Below are 26161 nucleotides of genomic sequence, written 5' to 3'. Positions count from 1 at the left end.
AAGAATTGAAGCTGTTTTGAAGGCAAAAGGTGGTCACAGCAAATATTGATTTATTTGAATTTATTTTCTGTTCATTTACTTTCCATTTTGTTAATTGATAAAAATAAACTATTAACACCTATATTTCTGAAAGCATTCCTAATTTACAGCATTTTTTCATACCTACCTAAAACTCTTGCACAGTACTGTACATCTAACACTCCCCTCCTCCTGGCTGACATTACTCCTGTCCAAATGCGCCCCGTGTTCTCCTTCATCCAGAGTGAGCCACTCAATACACGGAGTGTGTTACTAGCTGGATCACCAGGTAAAACAGAGGGAAAAAACCTAAACAAGAAAACTAATGCAGCCACCACATCAAAGGATTGACAAGTTAAAAATATATACATTTTCTAATTTGGGTTTAATACTGTTTTCCATTAAAGCATCACAAACCAGCTGCTGAGAGCAGGGGAGGTTCATGGCCAGAGGTGACTGGGTTGGTGAAGGCGGTAGCAAGGAGTAACTGAAGTGAAAACTGTAATGGTATCGTGCGTTGGCACCCTAGCGTGTCAGGCTGCCATTTCGTTCAAACGCTGTCGCAAGCATCCATCTTGTGTTGCGAGCTTAGTTGACAGTGTTGAAATGGTCATTCCTACCAGCCTCATCCCCCCAGCCTTTTGGCAGTGTTAATGACCCCCTGGGTCACTGAATGCCAGGTTCCTGCACAGCTGACATTTTTCACACCTTTAATATACACAAGCAGATTGACCGCACAGACATTCCGTCTCCTTGTCCTTAGAGCTAATTGGTAATCTGAACACAGCATATGGCTCCTAGGTCATTTGAAAATGACACAGTTAACCACAAAACTTACTAACGTTATACCCAAGCAAGATATGTCTCTAGAAAAAATATATTTCAATGCCAGATAAAATACCGATCGAATTAAGATCAAACTTGAACACCTTCATGCCTAGGAAAGACAAGCTAGCGATCAGATGCCTAACAGGTCAGAGGTTATTCCGAGATAACCCATGTTTAGTGTCTAAATATAGGACATTCAAAACCAGACCATAAAATATCGGTTTCAAGCATGTAACCGTTTCATACTCAAGATATGAGTGCTTTTATTAATCTGACAAACCGGGAGGTCCCTTAGCAGTTTATAGACTCAGAGCCTATTGGCCAAGTACTACTGGTGACACCCCCTGGAGGGTCAGAGAAAATGACAGGAACTGATAGAGAGCTCAGTTCTCATCCTACCATCGAAGCCATAACATCGCCCAAGGGGAACCAATCATACCTGTTCAGCTTCTAAAACTAAGTTAATACCAGGAACGTTTTAATGCAAGTATTTTCACTCTTTATATTCATATTTCTAAATTGCTGTATTGTCTCTATTTCTTTGTAACCCATTTTTCTGTAAATATTTTTTATTCGCACCAATTTTAACCTTTCTTATAATTAAACCTTATTTTGAAAAGTGTTAACTTCGTCTCTAAGCTCTTAAATGCAACTTGACCCAAAAGAACCTGCCTCCTGAAAGTGCGCTACTCTTTAGGCTAACCTATCTGAAACATTCTTGTCGGAGGTGACAGTGTGTGTTACAGACGGTTATTCTAACGTCATAATTGATATTTGTAAAATCACGAGCGTCCTCTAGGCTCATTATAACGTAGAAGTGGTGGAAGAGAAAGGGTTAATTGTTTAATTAGCCCGGTGACAATCGCTTTCAGTCTGCTGGCATCTAGATTGTGGTCCCGCAAGCTGGACAATCTGTGTGCCGGGTGCAGATGAGAGTGGCATTGTTACGCAAGTGACGGCAGGGTGTGAGATTGCTTGGTCTTTGGTCACGAGGTGGATGAGAAGGCCAGGGGTCTGATACCCGCCACCGTCACAAAAACCACATGTCCTTTGCAATTACAGCAATGGAGGGAAATTCTGCCTCACACTGAAATAGGCAGGAACAGAATGTGTAGATCATGTTAACCTTCCCTGAAAAAGGCAGGAACAGAATGTGTAGAACTGGTTAACCTTCTATGTAAAACCAACAGAAAAAGGGGAAAATTGTAGCACTTAATAGTAGCAGAAGTAATAGTTTTGAATACTCTGCATACATAAGACTGGGAAGTCCTCAGAGACTTACCACGATGTGGGAAATACAGACCACTCTGCAGCTAACACAGTACATAAGGGACAAGGAAGCACCACAAGTAGTGCTCAATGCCCAAAAGTCATAATGCAGGGTATGTCCACCCCATTCCTGGGCATATTTACCAGGAAGTCCTCAGAGCCCGGGTCACACCAGAGGCTGTGTCACAGCTCTGGACCTGTAAAACACTCTATGGCTAACTAGTAGTAGCTGAAGGACTAGTTAGTGCCATAATCAGAGCCCAATGCCTAAAGTTCACATTACAGGCAGGCTCTGCCATCCTTCAAAATAGTAAAGTGTTGGTATGGCCTGAGGATTAACCCATCTAAAGCATGAAGAGAGCGGGAAGAGTTATACCTGTTAATCAACAGCTTTTTTTGTTTGCCTCCTGAGGGTGGATGTATAACCCAATTGTGTATGAATAACTACTGGTCTTGTGCCCCTTCATAAATGATGCAGAAATGTAGTTTTAAATTAAAATAACTGTGCAATGTTGCTTATGAAAGATTTACAAATACAGCAGCTAATCACATTTAAATATAATATAATAGACTACCTTTTTTCCAAATACTCCTAAATCACCTAAATATATTCCAGGTGCATCAAAACAAAAAGGTGTTCAAAATCTTACAAAGTCTTTGTTTAGAAAGCAGCCACAGCTTGAGTAAAAAAAGCCTGTCCCCTGCTATAATGTGTAAGAGAAGGAACCTTACTCTCTGTGTAGAAGCAGTGACCTCACTGCAAAGATCGAACAAGCTCCATGCTGAGTCAGAGCAGAAACTTTCCAATTAGCAGGGAGTATACGCTTTGGTAATTGTAGACCTATATTCTCATTTAGCAGGGGCGTGTCAAACCTCTGCAGAGAGACTTTCTCTACAGCATGTTGCCAACTAATAGGCTTTTCTACTTAGTTGGGATTAAAAGGCTATTATCAACCTTGCTAGGATGGATATCAAAGCATAGCAAAAGAGCTAAAAGAAAGTCACTTTTTTAAAGGGGATACTGCCCCAGGCTATCTCCAGTGCTGGTTGCATGTCTGAAGCATATAACCAACTGCTTGGCTTTTGAGGACATGGCCAGGATTAGAGACTGCCAGCAGCATTTAAAAAAGGGTTTCAGGCTTTCTATTGCTCTTTTTTTTTTTATCAACCACAGAAATGACTTCCAGCTATCAAAAAATACCCAATACTAATAACAGAGATAGTATTTAAAAAGCTATATCCTGAGAGCACAACGAGTGGCATAAGATATGCAAAAGATGTACCAGAGAACAGTAGATGAAAGAGGACCCCCCCATGTAGTTTCCTCCTTATAGAAATGATGAATAGTTACCACTAAAGAGATCAAATAAACATGGGTGAATTAACAAAGTGACAATTCAATGTCCGTGGAAAATTCTGAGGAAGAATTGTGTCGCTCCTGGAGAAATCGGAAAATATAAGTGCACTGCTCCGCTGTGTTTCCAGCAGCTGATGTCTAATCCAAGTTACTCAGCCAGAAGTCTGCCTGCGGTACTATGGAAGATATTTACTCTAATTAACCCCACCTGGATTTCCATTCAATGATTAGAGGCTCGTGAGATATGTATCAAAAGATCAATTGGCTTCATTACTGGCACATTTTTATTTTCTTCTATTATACATCTATTTTTACATCTGTGCTTCCACACAAGGCAAAATGTCAGACAGAACTGAAAACACAAGAAATTAAAAAAAAAGTATTAGTTAAAATGAAGATTGTACTCCCATAGATCAGAGCTTCCCTAACATCCCTTACATATTCACACCCAAACCGAAAAATGGGTTTGAAATGTGTTTGGCTTTTTTGGGCAAAGTCTCTAATTCTTCTTATTTACAGAGCCAGTCCACCCAAAACTGATATTTTGCTCTTTGGTAGATGTTTTATGCAAGATTCACACATGTCTGGTGCGAATTTCCCCTCCAATTTAACTGCGAATTTCCAAAGCAGCAGTTCAGAAACAAATTTTTGTAGCCACCAGCCATCAGTGTCTTTAACATTAGCTGGTTGTTAAGGAGTGGGCCGGCCACTGCGTCCTTAACAATCAATGACTCATCAGCTGTCAGCGGGTTCCCCGCTGACAGCTGAATGCAACAAAAAAAAAAAAAACATTGCCGGCAATGAAAACAATTTGTGAAAAAAAAAACAGCGTGAAGGGGGGGGGGGGGGGGGTGTCGCCTCAATCCATACCAGGCCCTTTTGTAAGCTGAACAGGGCCTGGATCCAATCAGATGCAGGCACTGGGTATTCTGACAGTTGTGGTTGTCAGAATAAAATAGCCAATAGAGGAGATTTGTCCTTCCATGTGGTTAGCGTGGATAGAGGAATTTGATTTATTTTGTTTAGCCCGTAGGGCTAAACGGGCTAAACAAGGGAGGAGCTTTGTGCTCAGTGCTCTGTTTCCAGGCTGACCTTTGATGTGTTGCAAAGGAGGCTTTTGAGCTCATGACGTTGGGTGAGGATCAGAGGCATAACTAGAACCCTCAGGGCCCTGGTGCAAGAAACCATGAAGGCCCCCCTCGAAAAAGCATGATTTTGATACTATTATTTTTTCACTATATAAAACAGTAAAACATTTCTGATTTAAACTTATCGTAACTGTGGCAGTGGTGGTGGTGGGATAGGTATGACATCAGTGGCATTGGTTGGTTGTGGGATAAGGATTACATCAGTGGTGGGATGGGGATGACACCAGTGGCAGTGGTGGGATGGGGATTACATCAGTGGTGGGATGGGGATGACACCAGTAGCGGTGGTGGGATGGGGATGACACCAGTAGCGGTGGTGGGATATGGATGACACCAGTGGCGGCGGTGGGATGGGGATGACATCAGTGGCGGTGGTGGTATGGGGATGACCTCAGCGGCGGTGGTGGGATGGGGATGAAATCAGCGGCGGTGGTGGGATAGAGATGACATCAGCGGCAGTGGCCGTGGTGGGATAGGGATCAAATCAGTGGCTGTGGTGGGATAAGGATGACACCAGTGGCTATGGTGATGAGATGAGAGTAGTGGTGGGGGGATAGGGATGAGATCGGTGGTGGAGGTAGTCGTAGGGATGAGACCAGTGGCAGTGGTGGTGGGGGTAATAGGGATGAGACCAGTGGCAGTGATGGTGGGGGGGATAGGGATGAGATCACTGGTGGGGGGATAGGGATGAAATCACTGGCAGTGGTGGTGGGGGGGTAACGGATGACACCAGTGGTGGTGGGGGGAATAGAGAGGAGATCAGTGGTGGTTGGGGGATAAGGATGAGATCAGTGGCAGTGGTGGTGGGGGGATAGGGATGAGACCAGTGACAGTGGTGGTGGTGGCGAGGATGAGATCAGTGGCACTGGTAATTACTTGCTCGCTCGCTCACTGTGTTAGTTGATTCCTTCCTACACGTGCCCCAGGTCAGCTGACTTTCTCCTTTTAGTTTCCGCCTCCCGACATGGCTTCTCTCTCTGAAGCTATGGGCAGAGAGGATAGGCGGGGTGGTCCACAGTGACAGTGCTCAGCCAGAGCCTCCCCTCAGCTGCAGTAAGTGTATTTCCATCTTTTGCTGGCTCTAAGTAGGAAAGGTGGGGAGGGGGCGGGCGGGCAGCAGCGGCCGCCCCCCCCCACCCCACAGTGGTGGAACGAATAGGCCCCCTCACAGTGGCGGAACAAATGGGCCCAGTGGCAAGTGCGACTGCTGCGACCCTAGTAGTTCTGCCACAGGTGAGGATGGTAGTTTGGTGCAGGGTTCTTGCATACTGGGGTGGCTCTGCTCGCCTGGCCTGCCAATCACCATCCACCACCATCAACTACTGAGCAGCAGAGTCTCAGCAGTGAGTGGAAGGAGCCACACATCATGTTACACATCGATATCTACTGACACACTATGTGTCATAAAAAATGTTCTGTGAATGGACAAGGGGAGAATGGGGAAGAGAAATTACAGGATAAAGCGAAGAAGGCTTACAATATCTGTCCTGTTTTTATAGAAGTCTATGCCCCAAATTGTAGGATTTTCTTACCTTGTTTTCCCAGAGCAGGTGCCATCTTAGGCCTCTCTATTGGTAAGTGAAGCAGTATTTCATATTTTAAATATATACATGGAGAGATGAGATTTGGAAATAGTCTCAACTATCTACAGAATATTTCTGAATCTACTGATAATTTTAACATGAAGTTTTTACTAAAGGCAACTTCCACTTAAACATATTTTAAGCATTTACTCCAGCTGAATTCATCCAGTTTGTGACAGTTTACTTCATGTTGTTATCCGTGGGGCAACGTGGGAACAGTAAAACCCTGACACATCAACAGAATTCATAAATGTTTAGTGGCTTACTAACTGTAAAAGGTGGTACATGTCATGTACACTGTATCTATGCATGATTTATACTCTGTGTACAGGCTTTAGAAGTGTCCACCATCATTGATCCAATTGAAAAACAGTTAACCACCGGAAGGCCTGATCTGTTTCATATGGCCCCATTGGACTTTAGGTATGTTTTGTGAAATTAAACACAGTTGCCTTTGAATTTAATCTGCATGCCGCATATGCCTCACATTAACCTTTAAACAATTCAGACCTAGATCATTTAACTTTTGATCTCTTTCCTGTCAATTCCACGGTTTTACTAACAGTGTGGTTAGACTGAATGGCTAAAAAAAAAAACTCAGTAAGCGGCGTGTCACTTCATTAGAGACACAGGCACATGACAAGTGCTATTCCTGCACGATCCCACAGACAGAGCCTAGACTTATACCATCCTACATTTGCCAGTTGTGTAAATTACTTTCTTACTATACAATATATGACATGCCAAGGGAACTTCATCATTCCACCCACTGTGTTTGTCACAAATGTGATGTTAGGGACATGGAGTAAGTCTCACTCTGTTACAAGGAACATTGACACACTTGAGACACCACACATGGCTAAAAGAATATACATATATAAGAATATATGCAAACAAAATCCAATATAGAACAGAGAAGGAAGTATTGATTATTAATGTACGTCTACAGTTAGTGTTACATTAGTTTATGTCTTTGGTGAAACAAAGAGGTTGATTTACTAAAACTGGAGAGTGCAAAATCTGGTGCAGTTGTGCATAGTAGCCAAACAGCTTCTAACTTCATCTTGTTTAATTAAGCTTTGACAAAAAAAAAAAAACTGGAGGCTGATTGGATACTATGAAGCGCTGCACTCTCTAGTTTTAGTAAATCAACCCCACTGAACCAAAATACTTTTAGTTTTTTGGTACTACTGATAGGTTTAAAAAAAAAAAAGAAGGAAAAATCATTCATACCAACTCTATTTTAGATGACCTCTGTTCTACAAATCTTCACAAATGCTCATATATCAATACATTTTAGGGAAACCTGCATTAAACGAATGCAGCCATTGAATAGTAGGCTTCAGGAGGAACCGGTCATACCCTTGTCAGCATCACTGGTGTCTACAGTTATTCTCCTGTAAGCATTAGTAAAGTTTCCAGTCAATCATTCTGCCAGCATCACTGGAGTCTCCAGTCATCCTCCTGTCACCATCACTGGAGTCTCCAGTCATCCTCCTGTAAGCTTTACTGAAGTCTTCAGTCATCCTCCTGTCACCATCACTGGAGTCTCCAGTCATCTTTCTGTCACAGTCACTGGAGTCTACATTCATCTTCCTGTCACTATCAAAGGTGTGTCCAGTTATCCTCCTGTCAGCATCACTAGAGATTCCAGTCATCCTCCTGTTACCATCACTGGAGTCTCCAGTCATCCTCCTGTCACCATAACTGGAGTCCACAGTCATCCCACTGTAAGCTTTACTGGAGTCTTCAGTCATCCTCCTGTCACCATCAATTGAGTCTCCTGTCACCATCACCATCCTGTGCTAATATTGCACATCCTGGCCCATATCCCACATGGTGGAAAATGTTGGAAGTTCCAGAAACTAACAGCGGGATGACTGTAAACAGAAAATTGGTAGCATAATGTGCCAAATACTATTTAGACACTTCTGAGTTACCCACACGTTTTAACAGATTAAATTTTAAAGAGGAACATTAAACATAGGTGCACAAACAAGTACAGTATGTGAGTGGAAAATAAAACATCTCAATTTTAAAGTCATTATGTGATCACTTTGGTACTTACTTCTATTCCAATTTCAAACCCCCCACCAAGTCCAGCTATGCCAATAGCAGAAGGAGCAGACCATCCTAGTGTAAAAAGAGATTGAGTTAGTCAAATATGAATCAAGACCAGCAACATAGTTCTTCAGAGAAAAATACATTTAAAGTAAAAGGTTTAAAAAATAAGTTCACATTTTGAACCCATATGTAAGGTGTAACATGTAACATTCTCCAGCACTTTCTCCTCCCCATTGTGACAGCAGACAGGGGTTCCTCTCCCCCACAGCCTTTGTCACATTTAAAACTGGTGTGGCTGTGCATGGCTTGCTCACATGGCTATGTCATTCATTCACTGAGATCTGTGAATAAATATACTACAAGTCTCATCGGCCACCGTGACCAGGGCCGGTGCAAGAGGGGTGTGAATTCCCTGCTTCCCCTCATTGACTACAGGCAATGGGCAGGGGAGACAAACTAAAACCCCCATGCTGTGCAAGGCAGAAGAGAGGACACAGCGTTAGGGATTGGAGGACTGGTATTTGAACCACTTGAGTCCTGGAATCATTTTTTTAATTTTTTGTTTAAAAATCGATTTATGTTTGAAGATTACTTAACACTCCCAAAATGTTATATATTTTCAGAAAGCAGACACCCTAGAAAATAAAATTTTGGAAGTTCCAATGACATTAGGAATGGGTGACTGGTCCGGGCCCAGCATGAGTTCGGGCCGAACATTTGCCTGTTCGGTCCTTTGCCGAACATCTGAATTTACCCCGATGAACACCCTGCAATGCTGAGCCCTGATTGGACAAAGCTTTGCCTAATCAGGGCGCAGTATAAGGTGGTTGTTAAGGAGCAGGGCCGGGAAGCCGGCCGCGGCCTCCTTAACAACCGATGAGTCGTCAGCTGTCAATGGGTTTCCTCGCTGGTTAAGAAAAAAAAATCCTCGAAATAATGTGCCTGTAAAGTGGCGCATCTGTAGCATGTATATATCTTGCTACAGCTAAAATGACATTTCTAAAGAAAAAAAAAAAAAGGCAAGTCAGATCCCATTTAAAATGACCCATGGTTACAATTGTCGACTCCTGGCTATTAGAAAAAAAAATATACAGTGGGTACGGAAAGTATTCAGACCCCCTTAAATTTTTCACTCTTTGTTATATTGCAGCCATTTGCTAAAATCATTTAAGTTCATTCTTCTTCCTCATGAATGTACACATAGCACCCCATACTGACAGAAAAACACAGAATTGTTGACATTGTTGCAGATTTATTAAAAAAGAAAAACTGAAATATCACATGGTCCTAAGTATTCAGACCCTTTGCTCAGTATTTAGTAGAAGCCCCCTTTTGATCTAATACAGCCAGGAGTCTTTTTGGGAAAGATGCAACAAGTCTTTCACACCTGGATTTGGGGATCCTCTGCCATTCCTCCTTGCAGATCCTCTCCAGTTCTGTCAGGTTGGATGGTAAATGTTGGTGGACAGCCATTTTTAGGTCTCTCCAGAGATGCTCAATTGGGTTTAAGTCAGGGCTCTGGCTGGGCCATTCAAGAACAGTCACGGAGTTGTTGTGAAGCTACTCCTTCGTTATTTTAGCTGTGTGCTTAGGGTCATTGTCTTGTTGGAAGGTAAACCTTCGGCCCAGTCTGAGGTCCAGAGCACTCTGGAGAAGGTTTTTGTCCAGGATATCCCTGTACTTGACTGCATTCATCTTTCCCTCGATTGCAACCAGTCGTCCTGTCCCTGCAGCTGAAAAACACCCCCACAGCATGATGCTGCCACCACCATGCTTCACTGTTGGGACTGTATTGGACAGGTGATGAGCAGTGCCTGGTTTTCTCCACACATACCACTTAGAATTAAGGCCAAAAAGTTCTATTTTGGTCTCATCAGACCAGAGAATCTTATTTCTCACCATCTTAGAGTCCTTCAGGTGTTTTTTAGCAAACTCCATGCGGGCTTTCGTGTGTCTTACACTGAGGAGAGGCTTCCGTCGGGCCACTCTGCCATAAAGCCCCGACTGGTGGAGGGCTGCAGTGATGGTTGACTTTCTACAACTTTCTCCCATCTCCTGACTGCATCTCTGGAGCTCAGCCACAGTGATCTTTGGGTTCTTCTTTACCTCTCTCACCAAGGCTCTTCTCCCCCGATAGCTCAGTTTGGCCGGACGGCCAGCTCTAGGAAGGGTTCTGGTCGTCCCAAACGTCTTCCATTTGAGGATTATGGAGGCCACTGTGCTCTTAGGAACCTTAAGTGCAGCAGAAATCTTTTTGTAACCTTGGCCAGATCTGTGCCTTGCCACAATTCTGTCTCTGAGCTCTTCAGGCAGTTCCTTTGACCTCATGATTCTCATTTTCTCTGACATGCATTGTGATCTGGAAGGTCTTATATAGACAGGTGTGTGGCTTTCCTAATCAAGTCCAATCAGTATAATCAAACACAGCTGGACTCAAATGAAGGTGTAGAACCATCTCAAGGATGATCAGAAGAAATGGAAAGCACCTGAGTTAAATATATGAGTGTCACAGCAAAGGGTCTGAATACTTAGGACCATGTGATATTTCAGTTTTTCTTTTTTAATAAATCTGCAACAATGTCAACAATTCGGTGTTTTTCCATCAATATGGGGAGCTGTGTGTACATTCATGAGGAAGAAGAATGAACTTAAATGATTTTAGCAAATGGCTGCAATATAACAAAGAGTGAAAAATTTAAGGGGGTCTGAATACTTTCCGTACCCACTGTATATATTAATTATTAAAAAAAAGAAAAAAAACTTAACGTGGGGTGCCCCAAAATCTAAACCGGACCCTTATCCGGTCTCGCAGTCTGGCAGGTCAGGAAAGGGGAGAGGATGAGTGAGCGAGCGCCCCCCCCCTCTTCATAAACCAAACCAGGCCACATGCCCTCAACATGGGGGGGTGCTCTAGGGCAGCAGGGGGGGCTCTGCTCTGAGGGACAAGGGTCTCTTCCAGACAACCCTGGGCTATGGTTGTCAGGGTCTGTGGGTGGGGGCTTATCAGAATCTGGAAGCCCCCTTTAATAAGTGGGCCCCCAGATCCCAGCCCCCTCCCTAAGTGAATGGGTATCGGGTACATCAAACCCCTACCCATTCATCAAAAAAGTGCACAAAAAAATCTGAACACACGAGACAGTTTTTGACGAGTCCTTCATTCAAAAATATAAAAATAATGTCCCCTGATGTGACTCAATTGGCAATCACGCTGCCCGCCGCACCAGAAAAAAAAAAGCTCCGCTCTTGTTGAACACTTTCCGTGGTCTGCCCATTCACAGTTTCACAGTTTTTATATAGGGAATGGGCGGGGCCACATCAGTGACATCATCGATCCAGCATGCACCAGTTTATGATGTCACCGGCATGGCCCCGCCCATTCCTTACATAAGAACTGTCAAACCACGAATAGGCATACCGCGGGAAGCGTTCAACGAAAGCGGAGCTTTTTTTTTCCCTTTTCTTTTTTCGGGTCGGTGGGTGCGGCGGGCAGCATGATTTACGGTGTATTTACATTGGGGGACACTATTTTTTTAATTTTTGTTTTTGAATAAAATTGAATTCTTGTACACTTTTTTGGGGAATGGGTATGGGTATGATGGTACCCAATACCCATTTACATAGGGAGCGGGGGGCGGAATCTGGGGGCCCCCTTTGGGAAAGGGAGCTTCCAGATTCCAATAAGCCCCCCCACCCACATACCCTGACAACCACAGCCCAGTCCGGAAGAGACCCCCCGCCCCAGGTTACCCCAGAGCACCCCCCCATGTTGAGCCTATTGTGGTTCAGGAGAGGGGCGCTCGCTCATCCCCTCCCCTTTCCTGACCTGCCAGGCTGCATGCCCGGATAAGGATCTAGTATGGATTTTGGGGGGGACTCCACAACGGATTTTTTTTACATTTTGGCGTGGAGTGGGCCTGGTGAGGACTGGTGGGGCATGTCATTTTTTCTTTAAATTTCTAATAACCAGGAGTCGGCAATTGTAACCAGGATTTTAAAAGAGATTTTTTTTTTATAAAAGTAATTTTTGCTGTAGCAAGATCTTTACATGCTACAGATGCCCTACTTTACAGGCACATTAAGGGGACCGCCCAGGCACTACATTTAAAGGAATTTTTATTTTTTATTGTTGCACTTTATGCATCATTTTAATCACTGCTCCTGAAAAAAGGATAGTTTTTACAATTTTTTTATTTTTTTTATTGATCCATGTCCCCCAGGGCAATACCCAGACCCCATATCACTTGTATGTTCAAATACTTGCATTTAAACCTTCAAAATGGGAACTTTTGATTTTTCCTGTTCAGCTCCCATAGACTTCAATGGGGTTCGCAGTTTGGGTTAGAACATTTCGCCTGTTCAGGAGTTCTGCTGCGAACGGAACAGGGGAGTGTTTGGACCATCCCTACATGACATTTTTTCATCAATTTATGAAACTCAAAATTTCGATAATAAATACACTAAAGTTGATTTTTAGGCACATAGATGCAATTTATTACCCAATGTTTTGGTAAATATTAAAAGATGAGGTTGTGCCGAGTAAATAGATACCGAGCATGTCAAACCATATACCTGCCTGCACCCGTGAAACTGTCAAAAACTTCAGTGCCCTTTATTTTTTTCATAGGCAACGCTTTAAAAGCCCTTGCAGGTCATCAGTTTAGAATTACGCAGGAGTTCTGGTGCTAAAATTTTTACTCTAACACCAATGTGCGCAGTGATATATAACAAATGTAGGGCAATCACTGTTTTCCTATGTAGGAGCCCTAACTCACGTGTTTGTGTATGTGAGGGCTCTAGTTTTTTTTCTTTAAATGTTTAAAACTTTTACTTATTTATTAATTTTTTTACATGACTTTATTGCTTTCACATAGAGGACCAAAAGCCCCCTATGTAATATCATATAGGTGACAGGTACTCTTTGTGACAATACTCACCATCACTGGGAGTGAAAGACAGATACTTAAGGGACACTGAAAAAATGGTTTGGATAGCTTCAAATGGGAGAGTAATATTTATCAACAATATCTCTCAAGAAATATGAAGATTTATTCCCACTTTACATTGTGAGACCTATAGCCTGTTGCCATGAGGTCTATGACACCTAAATAATCATTGCAATATGTAGATGTGTATGTCCTGTACTTCAATGTAGGAGACGGACAGACTGTCATTGGCAGTCTTGTCCTATTGTCTATCTATTGAGGTGGGATGTGGATTGTGTTAAGTCTGTCTGTTTCATTGTTAAATGTTAATGGCCTCATATTGTTCTGTCCAGGTGGCTAGATAATTAGTTCAGGTTAATTCCGTTTCTGTATAGAATTTCATCTACATATGATAATGTAATCATGCAGAGGGGAGGGATTGTGTACACTGTATGGGAGTTACTGAGTGTAAAACTCTGTTTTTATTGAATTGTGAATTTCATGTCCTGTTCCCCACAAGGTCCACCTGGGCTGTAACCTTGCGGAGGAAAACTGTATGAAAGAGCAGCTGTACCATTAAACCTTGAGTTCTACTTCACCCTCAATCTAGAGTCCTGTCTCTTATTGGGGGAATCTGCTACAAGGGATTGCTATGCTCTTCATACTCCCTTGGATAATCACTAAGCTCTTGTAAGAACTTGTTCCTGTTCCTGCTTCCCTCTCTGGAGAAAGAGAGGTTCACCCACTGGAACCTGGAGCCTTGTCATAGGTCCAGGGTGGGTAGGAGACGGCGAGACCCCAACCAAGCTGTGGCGGTTTGTGGGGTCTGCGGTGGTTATGGTGTCTGGTGGAGTGCTTGGAGTCCTCAGGAAGCACTAGGAGCATCCGTCAATGGAGGTACACAGTCGGGGGGGGCAGTTGCTCCGTTACATTGGTGGCAAGCGGTGGGATGGCGTCCTAGTGTGGGGAGAAGCAGCTCTCGGAGACGCTGGTAACGTTATGGAGCGAGCTAACACCTGTGCAGCGTCCCCATATGAGGAGGAGTTTCTCTGGAGGTTGCAGCAACACTTGGCCTAACAGGATGGGCCTGTATTAGAGGAAGGCATACTGGACTGGAGAGATGCCACTCAAAATGAACTGTGGTATGAGGCTTTAGAGGATGTGCAGCGGAGGCCACTGGATGGCTGACGACAATATGCCGGAAGGTGAGGACTATAATGGCCCGGGCTTACTGTGGGAGGCCTTTGAGGAGAGCAATGCCTTTTTGGATGTCCAGCAGAGTGTCGGCTCTGGGACATCCACGACACCAGGGAAACCCTACTGGATCTCCCCAGAGCGGGCGACCTGGGGTCAGACCTGATTCATCTGGTCAGAAGGAAGTGGGAACTGGAGCAGGACTACCATCGCCTGCTCCACTCAATTCCGCCCCAATCTACACTGCAAGCAGAGCCGGAGTGCTGGCTGGCAGATCCAGACCTACAACCCTTCAGTTGGAGAGACATTATAGAGTGGTACTGGGAAGACCCACTGGTGGCAGGTGGAGATGGGACTGAGGTCTCCCTACCAGCCGTACAGGGAGGCTGCGCAGCCGGCCCAGATTCCCAGCTACAGCAGGAGTTACCAGGAATAGAGACAGTCGGTTCTACTCCCCAGTGCCAGACAGAGTCACAGGGAGCCGAAGGTGTCGTTCTTCCTCCCCATCGGCAGTGAACCTTCCAGGGAGAGGCGACAACTAATCCTTCTCCCCAACCACAGGGAGACAGCAGCCCTGACACCAATTGTGCAGATGGGACTGCGGTCTCTGCACCAGACCAAAAGGGATGCTGGACGGCCGGTCCAGATCCCCAACCTACTCTGCAGGAATACCAGGAGGAGGAGGTAGGCGATCCCTCCTCTCTACAGCAGACCTCCAACAAGGTCCTGGGGGTAGTATTCGCCGACCCCAACCCAGCAGAAGAGCTGGCAACAGAGCAGAGTGCTGCTGGCCTCTTCCCTCAACGTACAAAAGATGGAGTTCCTGTGGTAGTGGATGGGACTACAGTCTTCACTTGTATACCTCAGGGATGCTGGACAGAAAGCCCAGATCTCCAACAACCTGACAAAGTGAGCCCCACCACCCGGTCTTCTCTCGCTGAAAGGACTTCAAGGAGAAGAGCAAGTCCATGCTTTTCCCCAGCGGTGGATATGTTCTACGAGAGAGGCAGAGGTTGGCTGGCTGAGTAAAGCTGTTTTCCGGACAATTTGCTTGGGGTACTTGGTGGGTGCAGACATTGGGAGGGCCAATGGAACACAACCTACCTTAGAGAGGTTGGAAAATCTCTCTCTCAGCCCCCTAGGCCCCTCTTATGTCTATGTCACCCAGTGTCTATTAGGGACATAAGGTGACAAAGAAGCCCTGTCTGGCTTCCACAGACTGATTGGCTATGAGAGCTCCATGCGACCTGCCTGGACAAACTTACAAACTATGTGGAACTTTGTCAAGGAATTTGCCATGATAGATTGACTCGTTGGGACTTGTTACCTGACTAACTCAGGCACAGATCGATTGGAGGTCTCATACCTGGTTAGTCTACCTTTGGGAGGAAGATATGTGACGGTACTCACCATCACTGGGAGTGAAAGACAGATACTTAAGGGACACTGAAAAAAATGGTTTGGATAACTTCAAATGGGAGAGTAATATTTATCAACAATTTCGCTCAAGAAATATTAAGATTTAAACCCACTTTACACTGTGAGACCTATAGCCTGTTGCCATGAGGTCTATGACACCTAAATAATCATAGCAATAAGTAGAGGTGTATTCCATGTACTTCAACGTAGGAGACGGACAGACTGTCATTGGCAGTCTTGTCCTATTGTCTATCTATTGAGGTGGAATGCGGATTGTGTTAAGTCTGTCTGTTTCATTATTAAATGTTAATGGCCTCACATTGTTCTGTCCAGGTGGCTAGATAATTAGTTCAGGTTAATTCTGTTTCTGTATACAATTTTCTCTGCATATGATAATGTAATCAGGCAGAGGGGAGGGATTGTGTACACTGTATGGGAGAGACTGAGTGTAAAACTCTGTTTTTATTTGATTGTGAATTTCATGTCCTGTTCCCCAGAAGGTCCACCTGGGCGGTAACCTTGTGAGTTAAAACTGTATAAAAGAGCAGCTGTACCATTAAACCTTGAGTTCTACTTCACCCTCAATCTAGAGTCCTATCTCTTATTGGAGCAATCTGCTATAAGGGATTGCTATGCTCCCTTGGATAATCACTAAGCTATTGTAAGAGCATGTTCCTGTTCCTGCTTCACTCTCTGGGGAAAGAGAGGTTCACCCACTGGAACTTGGAGCCTTATTGCAGGTCCAGGATGGGTAGGAGACGGCGAGACTACAACCAAGCTGTGGCGGTTTGTGGGGTCTACGGTGGTTATGGTGTCTGGTGGAGTGCTTGGAGTCCTCGAGAAGCACTAGGAGCATCCGTCAATGGAGGTACCCAGTCGGGGGGGGGGGGGGCAAGTTGATCCGTTACACTCTTTATGAGACATACGGGGTGTATTAGACCCTTGATGTCTCCCATTTACTGTACTCCACTGTTGCTGATAGAACAAAGAATGTGTTCAATCAGCCGCTTCACCGGGCACTGATCCTGTTGATTGACAGCTCAGGACCTGTTGATTGACAGCCCGCAGGTGGAACAGAGGAACCTGGTAAACAGCGGGGGACACAGGGGGGGGGATGCACATCACGGTGGTTGTGGAAGTGATCAGCTTGTATGTCACATGTCAGCAGCACAATTAAAAATCCGAATCCCTAAAAAATGGCTGAGGATTCGGATTTGACCCCACCATCCTGACCCCCTTAGCCGCCCGATGGTGGCATCGGCCCTGATCATGGCAGACGGACTTCAAATGTGATGATCAGTGCCTTCGCAGTCCATTGATACTTCCAGTGCGTTTTTGGTATGTTTAGGTACATTCCGGTGTGTTTTTGCGTGCATTTTTCAACATTCCAGTACAGTTTAGTGCAGAAAATATGCAGCGTGTTCTACTATTTTTTCTGGAACTGGAACGCACTGGAACTGACTGCACTCATATGAACTATGCCATTGAAAACAATATAACCTACTTTACATGCGTTTTTGATGCAGAAAAAAAATGCACTGGATTGCATGTGGTGTGAACTGGCCCTAAAGGTGAACTTAGCCTTTAAGTAACATTCTAGAACACACATGTCAAACACAAGGCCCGCGGGCTGAATCTCGCCCTCCGGTTCTTATCAAGTGGTCCTCGCACCCAGTTCTCCAGCCGACACATGGTAAAACTCCATTCTACCTTGTCCTCTCCGGATCTGGAACTTATTTCCCTCAATTGGGTTTTTTAAACTATAGTGACCACTTAATTTTGTCCTCCGAGTATATGATACTTTAATATATGTTATATTGAGGAAACAAATTGAATTATTGTCCCCCCGCTTGTCATCTTTCCTATGTACCTGTTTTTTGTCGCATAATGTGATGTATTGTCCACCATGTACATGCTTCATATTTACAAGCATAATTGTATATTATTGATTATTACATTATGGAACTTGTTACATGTTGGATTCCTGTGTTGTACTGTCACCTCTCCTGGGCGCTGGGTGTCCTTGGCTATTTGGGCGGACATATGTGTTTCCACAGGCGGGTCTCTCCTCCCTTTGGGGGTGTATTCCTGCCTGCTTTTGGGAGGGACCTCCTTCTGCCGTTTCCCTCCCACTGTCTTTTCAGTGGCTGGGTGGTTGATATGGTCGTCACTTCCCTGAATACGGCGCATCCGGTTGTGTGCGCCGTCTCTTTGGAACACACACCAAGCTAAGCGCCCAATGACGCAGCTTCCGGTGATGTCATTGACCAGCGCGGACCATTTTACACCCGCTGGTGTAGCGTCTGATAATGCCTCCCGTCGAAGAATGCATCTGACGGACTGCGAATGCGCGGTAAATGACATCACTCCAGCTGACTGCTCCGCTCAGCTGGGGTTGACATAATTATTGCGTATGCGCATTCCGTCAGGTGCATTTTTCGACGGGAGACTGCGGGAAGAATCGTCGGATTCTGCCTGACAATCTGCGCATGTGCGCAGCGTCATAGCAGGATCGAAATTCTATTGGGCGGGCTATGGCTTTGTTTCTTTGCCGCAAAATTATTCAGCTGTGCTGGAGGTGACGACACTGACAAGCGCAGTTTGTCGGATGCACTATCCGACGGTAGATAGAGAGGGGAGGGGAGAGAATCTATTGTCAGATTCTGCCTCGCTCTCTGTTTAATCTATGGGGACGGATTGGATTACAGAGTATTCATTCTTATATGAGAAATGGCGGGAATATTGTCTGATTAGAGAACACAAACACAGCTCTTATCGGGGCACTCCGTCTGGATTCCAGGAAAAGGAGGAGGAGAAGAAGGAGGAAGTAGGGGGTGAGTGACCTCCTCCTTTTCCTGGAATCCAGACAGACAGAAAAAGCCTCTTTGCTCAGCTCTGGTCTGCATGCAGTAAGAAGAAGTTGGACGCTCTTAGTGCCTTGTTTCCAGGTTTTATCTTCCAGAATCTTCTGTGATTGGACTCTTCACCTTTATAGAAATATTTTCAGGTCTCTTCGTTGTCAGGAAGTACAAACAATCTGATTGGAGGATGTATGGGCAGACCTAACAAGGATTAATATATCTTTGCTGGATTAATTGGGAAAGCCGTTCACCTTATCCAGAAGAGGAGGGAATAGCGCCATCTCTATACCAGTGTTTTTCAAGCATAAAAGGTCCTTATTCTGGTAAGAGGCCATTACCTTTACACACTGGTGTCTTATCACAATATTGGAGATGGATTGCACATAATAAGCGATTGTGGAATAATTGGATTCACTTATTGCTCTTACCTTTTTTCCGCCGGGTAAGGAGGAAATTCACCAAGTGGAGGGATATCACAGTCACTGTTGATTTGGTTGGATTCCTTCACACTTGTATTTTGCATCACAACATCACCATTTTGAAGGAAGACTTTTCATTTTGGACTGATTAAAATCACTCATTGTTTGTGTTTTGTTTTCACATATTTGCAATTATTTATTCATTGGATATTGTTGAATATCTCATTATCACGAATTGCATATATCATTCATTATAATTATTTAATTATATTTATTTAGAAATAGCGCATCCACATATTACTTCATATATTTCACATTTTCAGTAGCAGCTTTTTCACAGATCAGCGCACCCCCTTCCCATTCACATTATATATATATATATATCACACTTTCTTACCCTATGATAGCGTAGAACTTTCTTCGGTATCCCAGGCCCTAATTATTCCCTGTGTCTGGCCAAAGCCAATTTTGCCTTGCGCTGCTTGGAGAAGGTTGGTCTAATACTGGAATAATATATGCATACATGTATACTTTGCTGTATTTTTGTTGTATTGCGGATTATATAACATTGTATTATTTACTAATATTTCTTTTTTGTTTATTTTATGAATACTCTTGTCTGTTTCTGGTCCTGATGAAGCTTACCGCGAAATGCGTTGACCTTTAACCGCTTGCCGACCGCTGCAAGTACATATACTGCGGCGGTCAGCCCCGGCCAGGCAAAGTGACATATCGGTACGTCACTAGCCTGTGAGCCCCCGAAGGTGCGCTCCCGCCCCGGCTCGTTCTCTAACAAGTCCGCGTGTGTGACCGGCGGACCCGATGTCCGCCGGTCACTCGCGATCGTCCGCCGTGAAGGGAGAAAGGCAGGCGGCTAATGTAAAAAAAGCCGCCTGTCATTCTCCCCTGTGTAAAAATGGAGATCATACGGTTCTACTATGTAGGACTGTTGATCTCTGTTCTTACACCAGTAGCCATGTCCAATCACAGTTAGAAACACGCCCCTAGGGACATACTTAACCCCTCCTTCCCCAATAAAGTTAACCCCTTCCCTGCCAGTGTCATTTTTACAGTAACAGTGCATATGTATAGCACTGATTACTGTAGTAATGTCACTGGTACCCCCAAAAGTGTCAAAAATGTCAGTCAAGGGTCCGATCTGTCCGCCGCAATGTCGCAGTCCCGCAAAAAAAAAATCGCAGATCGCCATCATTACTCGTTAAAACAACAAAAATCTTTCCCTTAGTTAGTAAACGCAATAACTTTTGCGCAAACCAATCAAAATACGCTTATTGTGATTTTTTTACCAAGCATATGTAGCAGAAAACAAATTGGCCAAAAATGTTAAAAAATTTTGATTTTTACATTTCTTTTGGGGGGAATTTCATATAAAAAAATGTGAAAAATATTTTTATTTTTTCAAAATTGTCGCTATTTTTTTGTTTATAGCGCATGATCAAAAAATCGCACAGGTGATCAAATACCACCAAAAGAAAGCTCTGTTTGTGAGAAAAAAAGGACGTCAAATTCGTTTAGGTACAGCGTCGCACGACTGCGCAATTATCCGTTAAATTCACGCAGTGCCGAATCGCAAAATAGGCCCTGGTCAGGAAGGGGTAAAATCTTCTGAGGATTAAGTGGTTAAGCACACGTCTTCTCACAGCTACATATTGTTTGATGTGTATTGTTGTGTTTCATGACCATTTTTGAGTCATGTCCACTTTTATACAAATGTAGGACATTTTGGACCCCTTTATGTCTGGTCGAGGTTCATCATGTTCTGTGAACTATTTTAACCATAAACTTAATAAACGTTTATTTTTATATATATATATAGTTGTGTCCTAATCTATCTCATGATGTGCCTGTAAAGTCCACCATGTGTTCAGTTAGTGCTTCAACTGATAACATTTTTTTTTATCCATTCTACCACCTCCGGCTCTGGCCCTCCGCTCCCCGCTGTCACTTGCAAACACAGCAGCTCCCGGAAGTGACAGATCACTGCACACACTAATGGCAGGGACAGATCTCCAGAAGCTGAGAGAGAGAGAGAGAACAACCTCTTTGAAAGGCAAGGCAGAGCTGCCTATAAAGGTAGGTACTAGAGCCAGGTAGGAGAGAGAGAGAGAGAGAGAGGCAAGAAACCTTGGGGGGGGGGTTGGGTTGCACACTGTGCATAGTGCACCCCTAAACCCTACACTCTGTATCTAATGCGCTCATGAACTCTGCACTCTGTATGTAGCGCACCTTAGATACAACTGGCCCTTTGAGGGTAATCATACTGCTTATGCGGCCCTTTGATGAAAGTGAGTTTGACACCCCTGTTCTAGAACAAAAGGACCTTGGGAACTCCCATATACTGCCATTTTCACATCTTTACTCAGCAACTTGACAGCAATTCGCACTTTTGGCCATGTAACTCAAACCCTTAACATATGTTCCAGATTTAAAAGGCACCATGGGGATAGGATTATATCAATTAAAACAGGGTGTTTTCAAATTTATTTCAGGCATTTATATAGCACCATTACTTTACACATCACATTTCACACCTACTGTCATGATAATCAACATCTGCCTTGACACATTTCAGGACACCACTGGGATTCAATTAAAGTGTCCGAGTTGCTCATATGGACATAAACGTGGTGTATGTTCCCAACACTCATTTAAGCTATGGAAGGTACTTGGATGAGTGGTAAGCCAGGTCCAGTTGAATGTGACCAACTAGCACTAGCTATTCCATGACCTTGGTATCGTACATGAGAAACTTTACAGGCATTTGAAAGCTCTCCTTTGGACTAAATAATTTCTGAGTCCCTGAGGCAACAAGTATTTTCAGGAGAGGTCAACAATGGAAGCCTATATGCTATTTACTTTTTGTATTTCCTTTAAAGCACAACTCCAACTTTTCATCAGCCTGCACACTGCAAGACGAGGCAGAGGGATTCATCAACTGAATTAACAGGAGCTGTGTCGAAAAATGTTTTGGTTATTGCTTTCTTAAAGTAAATATATTGTACAATCTTGATCAGTCTTTTAACAATTTGATTGTGATCAGATTAAGGTCAATTATTTTTTCAATCTGGGTTTATATTGTTTATAGGTATACTGATCAGCTATGACATTATGACCACTGACAGGTAAAATGAATAACATTAATTATCTCATTACACTGGCATCTGAAGGTGGATGGGATATGGGTGGCATCTGAAAATGGATGGGTGCCCATGCTGACCTTTGTCTACTGCCCAAAAAACTGGGCACTAGAGCATCAGAACTTGACTACAGAGCAATGGAAGGTCTGATGAATCATGTTTTTCTTTTCTATCATGTGGATGGCCAGGTGTTTGTGCGTTGTTTACATTGGGAAGAGATGGCACCAGGATGCCCTATGGGAATAAGGCAAGCTGAACATGCTATGTTTTGGGCAATGTTCTGCTGTGAAACCTTGTGTCCTGCCATTCATTTGGATATTACTTTGAGTCAATGCCTCGATGGGTCAGTGCAGTTTTGGCAGCAAAAAGACTGAAAATAAGTTGGGTGGACATATTATTATGGCTGATCAGTGTATATTGTAAATGCTGTATATGTACAATAAAATGGGTATATTTACTCATTACATATAAAGGCTGTGCAGCCTATTCAGTAATGCTGCACAATAATTGTGTTTCACCTTTTGTTATATTCAATTAAACTATTATAAGGACTTTTCTTTACTGTGGATATTCAGCTGGCAGATCATGAAACTTTGAACAGCATGTAAAATATCCCCCCCCCCCCCACCTAAAAAAAAACAGGATTTTTGTACTTACCGTAAAATCCATTTCTCTGAGTTCATTGATGGACACAGGGCTCTATATTCAGAACCATGAGGTTATAGTGCCCCCTACAGGATTAGGACACTAGGGGAAAAAAAAAAGACTTGGCTACACCTATGGGAAGTCCTAGGTGGTATACATTCCCCTCTCTGCTGTCCTTGTCTGCGCTATACAAACTGACCGGACATGGACCTGTTATCCGTTTGTTTTGATCTGATCAGCAGGGAATCTGAGCAGAAGGGGCCTAGGTATGCTATATGCCTATGCTCAGAGTGAAGGCATTAAAAAAATAAAATTCCATCTGCTATATGGCAAACCAACCTCCTTGCCAAAAAACACAGAAGTTGGCAGATTTGTTTTTTTTTTTTTTGGCAGATTTGTTATATCATTGGGCAAACCTGAAAGTTGATTTAAACAAAATCACCAGATAATGCAGTTAAAAAATCATAACAAAAATTTTACAAGTATTAATAAATGCAACTAGTTTAGGTGCTTGAATTTTTTTTGCTGTCCACCGTTTGTAATATGCAACACAATAGCAATCAACCTTGGAGAGGGAGGGGCTGAATAAGGAGCCAATCGGGTGTGCAGCAGTAAACATATGACGACAAGGAAGATGCTGATGCAGGGAGGGAGCAGAGAAATGTGTTGCCAAATACTGTTCCTAATCTACTGGCTAGGTGGAGAAAGGTGACCTTGTTGTATTGATTAAATGCAACCAAGAAAAGTCAAGTTACTAAAGTCGTTTTGCCGTCTGGCAGAACCGTGTAAATATGGACTGACAGAAATTCAGATTGTTTGGTAGGTAAAACAGCTCCCATATACTGTACGTAACTTTTTGTTTAGACCTCTTTCACATGAGTGGAACCATCCATTGCCCTCTATGGAGTCACGGATGTGAACGAACATGTGTTCATTGACATCCACCGACATCCGGTCCGATCCTATCCGCTAAAAACAGATGGATGGGGGGATCTATTCCCCATCCGTCTGGTGGATCAGATTAGATTACAGTCAGATGGAAGTGGATATGCTTTACTGTAGAAATGGATATTTGCACCTCCATGCTTTACTGTGGAAATAGTGTTACTTGGATGGTGAGCTGTATTGATTTTTTCCCATAGTTAGCCAGGTTGAAATAAGACACAAGTCCATCTAGTTTAACCAATAAAAAGGACAAAAAAATCATACAATCCCATATACATAATCCTACACCCACAGTTGATCCAGAGGAAGGCAAAAAAAAACCCAGAAAACCATTAACTAATTTGCTCCAGAAGGGGAAAATTTAATTTCTGATCCACCAAGAGGCAATTGGATATTTCCTGGATCAACTTTATCCAAAAATATTAGTATTCAGTTATAATATGTACATTTAGGAAAGAATCCAGGCCTTTTTTAAAGCAATCTACTAAACTAGCCAGAACCAGCTCTTGAGGGTGTCTATTCCACATTTTCACAGCTCTTACTGTCAAGAAACCTTTTCCTATTTGGAGATTCAATCTCTTTTCCTCTAGATATAAAGAGTGCCCCCTTGCCCTCTGTGGGACCTTAAAGTGAATAACTCAACACGAAGTTCACTATATGAACCACATATGTATTTATACATGTTGATCATATTCCCCCTTAATCTCTTCTTCTCAAGAGGGAATAAATTCAGTTCCTCTAATCTTTTCTCATAGCTGAGCTCCTCCATGCCTCTTAACAGTTTGGTTGCCCTTCTCTGCACTTTCTCCAGTTCCCCGATATCTTTTTTGTAAACTGGAGCCCAAAACTGAACTGCATATTTCAGATGAGGTCTTACTCATATCATTTGGTGTTAAGGCCAAATGATTACATTTTAGTCTCATCTGACTATAACCCCTTTTTCCATGTGGTCTCAGGATCTTTAAGGTGCGTTTTGGCAAAGCTCGTGACTGCATTTGGCCTTTCTTGAGGAGTGGCTTTTTTCTTGCAACCCTCCCATACAAGTAACATTTGTGGAGAATTTGTGATATTATTGTCACATGCACACAATGACCACTCGGTTATAAATTCCTGTAACTGCTCTTGGCAGCCTCTTAGACAAGTTTCCTCCTGGCTTTTTTATCCACTTTGGAGCGACATTCTGATCCAGGGAGGGTCAGTGTTGTTTGCTTTGGTTGCACTACCAGGGACTGAAATGCTCCAGGAAAGCGCTTTTCATGCTTAGCTAATCAAAATGACCACAGCTTATCACAGTTGAAAGTTGAATGACTTTGTGTGCCATTGAGAAGGTGATTAGCTACACCTGATTGAGTTTACAATTCATTTTTAGGAGGGGGTGATCCAGCTCAGTGATTCTGTGAGTAAATACAGCATAATAAAAACAAAAAAATATGTCTGTCTTCATTTCAGGCTGCAAAGCAACAAAATGTAATTATTTTAAAGGCGGTTGATTATTTTCTATAGTCATTGTAAATTGATTTTTTAGAAGTGTGCTATTGTTATAATATATTTTCTGTTTAATAGTAATGGTAGGTAAGGTAAGACCTAAAGCCCATTTAGCATGAATGTGTGATTATGTCAGTTTTAGCAACCAGAAATGACTTACTTCCATCTGGAAGGCGTGCTAAGACTATTCCACTTCCTCCTCGAGCAGTCACCAAAAAGCCGGCTTTTATGACAGACAGAATGGCAAGACCTTGAGCTTTGGCAATGACATGAGCTGAACAGGAGTACAAAGACAAAAGAGATATAATTCAGATAGAGTGAATAAATTAGGACAATCAAGAAAGCAGAATGAGCAAAAATCTATGCCACATGTGTGCAATAAACGCCTCTGTCCATTTTATATCAGATAATCATTGATCAGATATTGATAGGCACGATGAAAGCAATATACACCAGCAAGTGGTATAATTAAATTTGATGTGTGATGGACATTCATTTTCAGCCCTGTAGTATTCTTCATTTCATCTCTGTACAAATGTCACAGAATGGAACACACTGCTGCTTGAACAGAATTTTAAAGAACATCATCTATCCCTAGTCGCCTCTGAAACTTTAAAGTAACCCTTTCTTGACTGAGATATGAGGCTGCCATAGCTGATCTTCAACTGATAACTTCTATGCCCTCTGACTTTAATATTTTCATAGTCATTAAAAGAGAAGTAGTGATGAAGGTCTTTTGGCCCTACTTCTCCTGTTGGCCACAGGAGTGCACACAGGAGTGCACTTAGTTCAGCCTTTCAGGGCATCGCTGAGAGCCTGTATCAGCAGCTCCTGCCCTCTCCATAG

At 43.3% G+C, this 26161-nt stretch overlaps 1 protein-coding gene across 1 annotated transcript in view; it reads right to left on the bottom strand.

Annotated features, from left to right (window-relative positions):
* Positions 1-26161, bottom strand: part of SH3YL1 (SH3 and SYLF domain containing 1) — a 269051-nt gene that overhangs the window by 160341 nt on the left and 82549 nt on the right. Inside the window, exons 3-4 of the mRNA XM_082251297.1 lie at positions 25476-25589; positions 8272-8336 (exon numbers count right to left, since the gene is read on the bottom strand). Coding sequence (XP_082107423.1) covers positions 8272-8336; positions 25476-25589 — 179 coding nt within the window. The remainder of the gene's footprint in view (positions 1-8271; positions 8337-25475; positions 25590-26161) is intronic.

Source organism: Pelophylax lessonae (genome assembly GCF_965119305.1).
Source record: "Pelophylax lessonae genome assembly, chromosome: 3".
Taxonomy (NCBI): domain Eukaryota; kingdom Metazoa; phylum Chordata; class Amphibia; order Anura; family Ranidae; genus Pelophylax; species Pelophylax lessonae.
The sequence above is the reverse complement of the archived record's forward strand: the minus strand, read 5'-3'. Positions and strand labels throughout refer to the sequence as shown.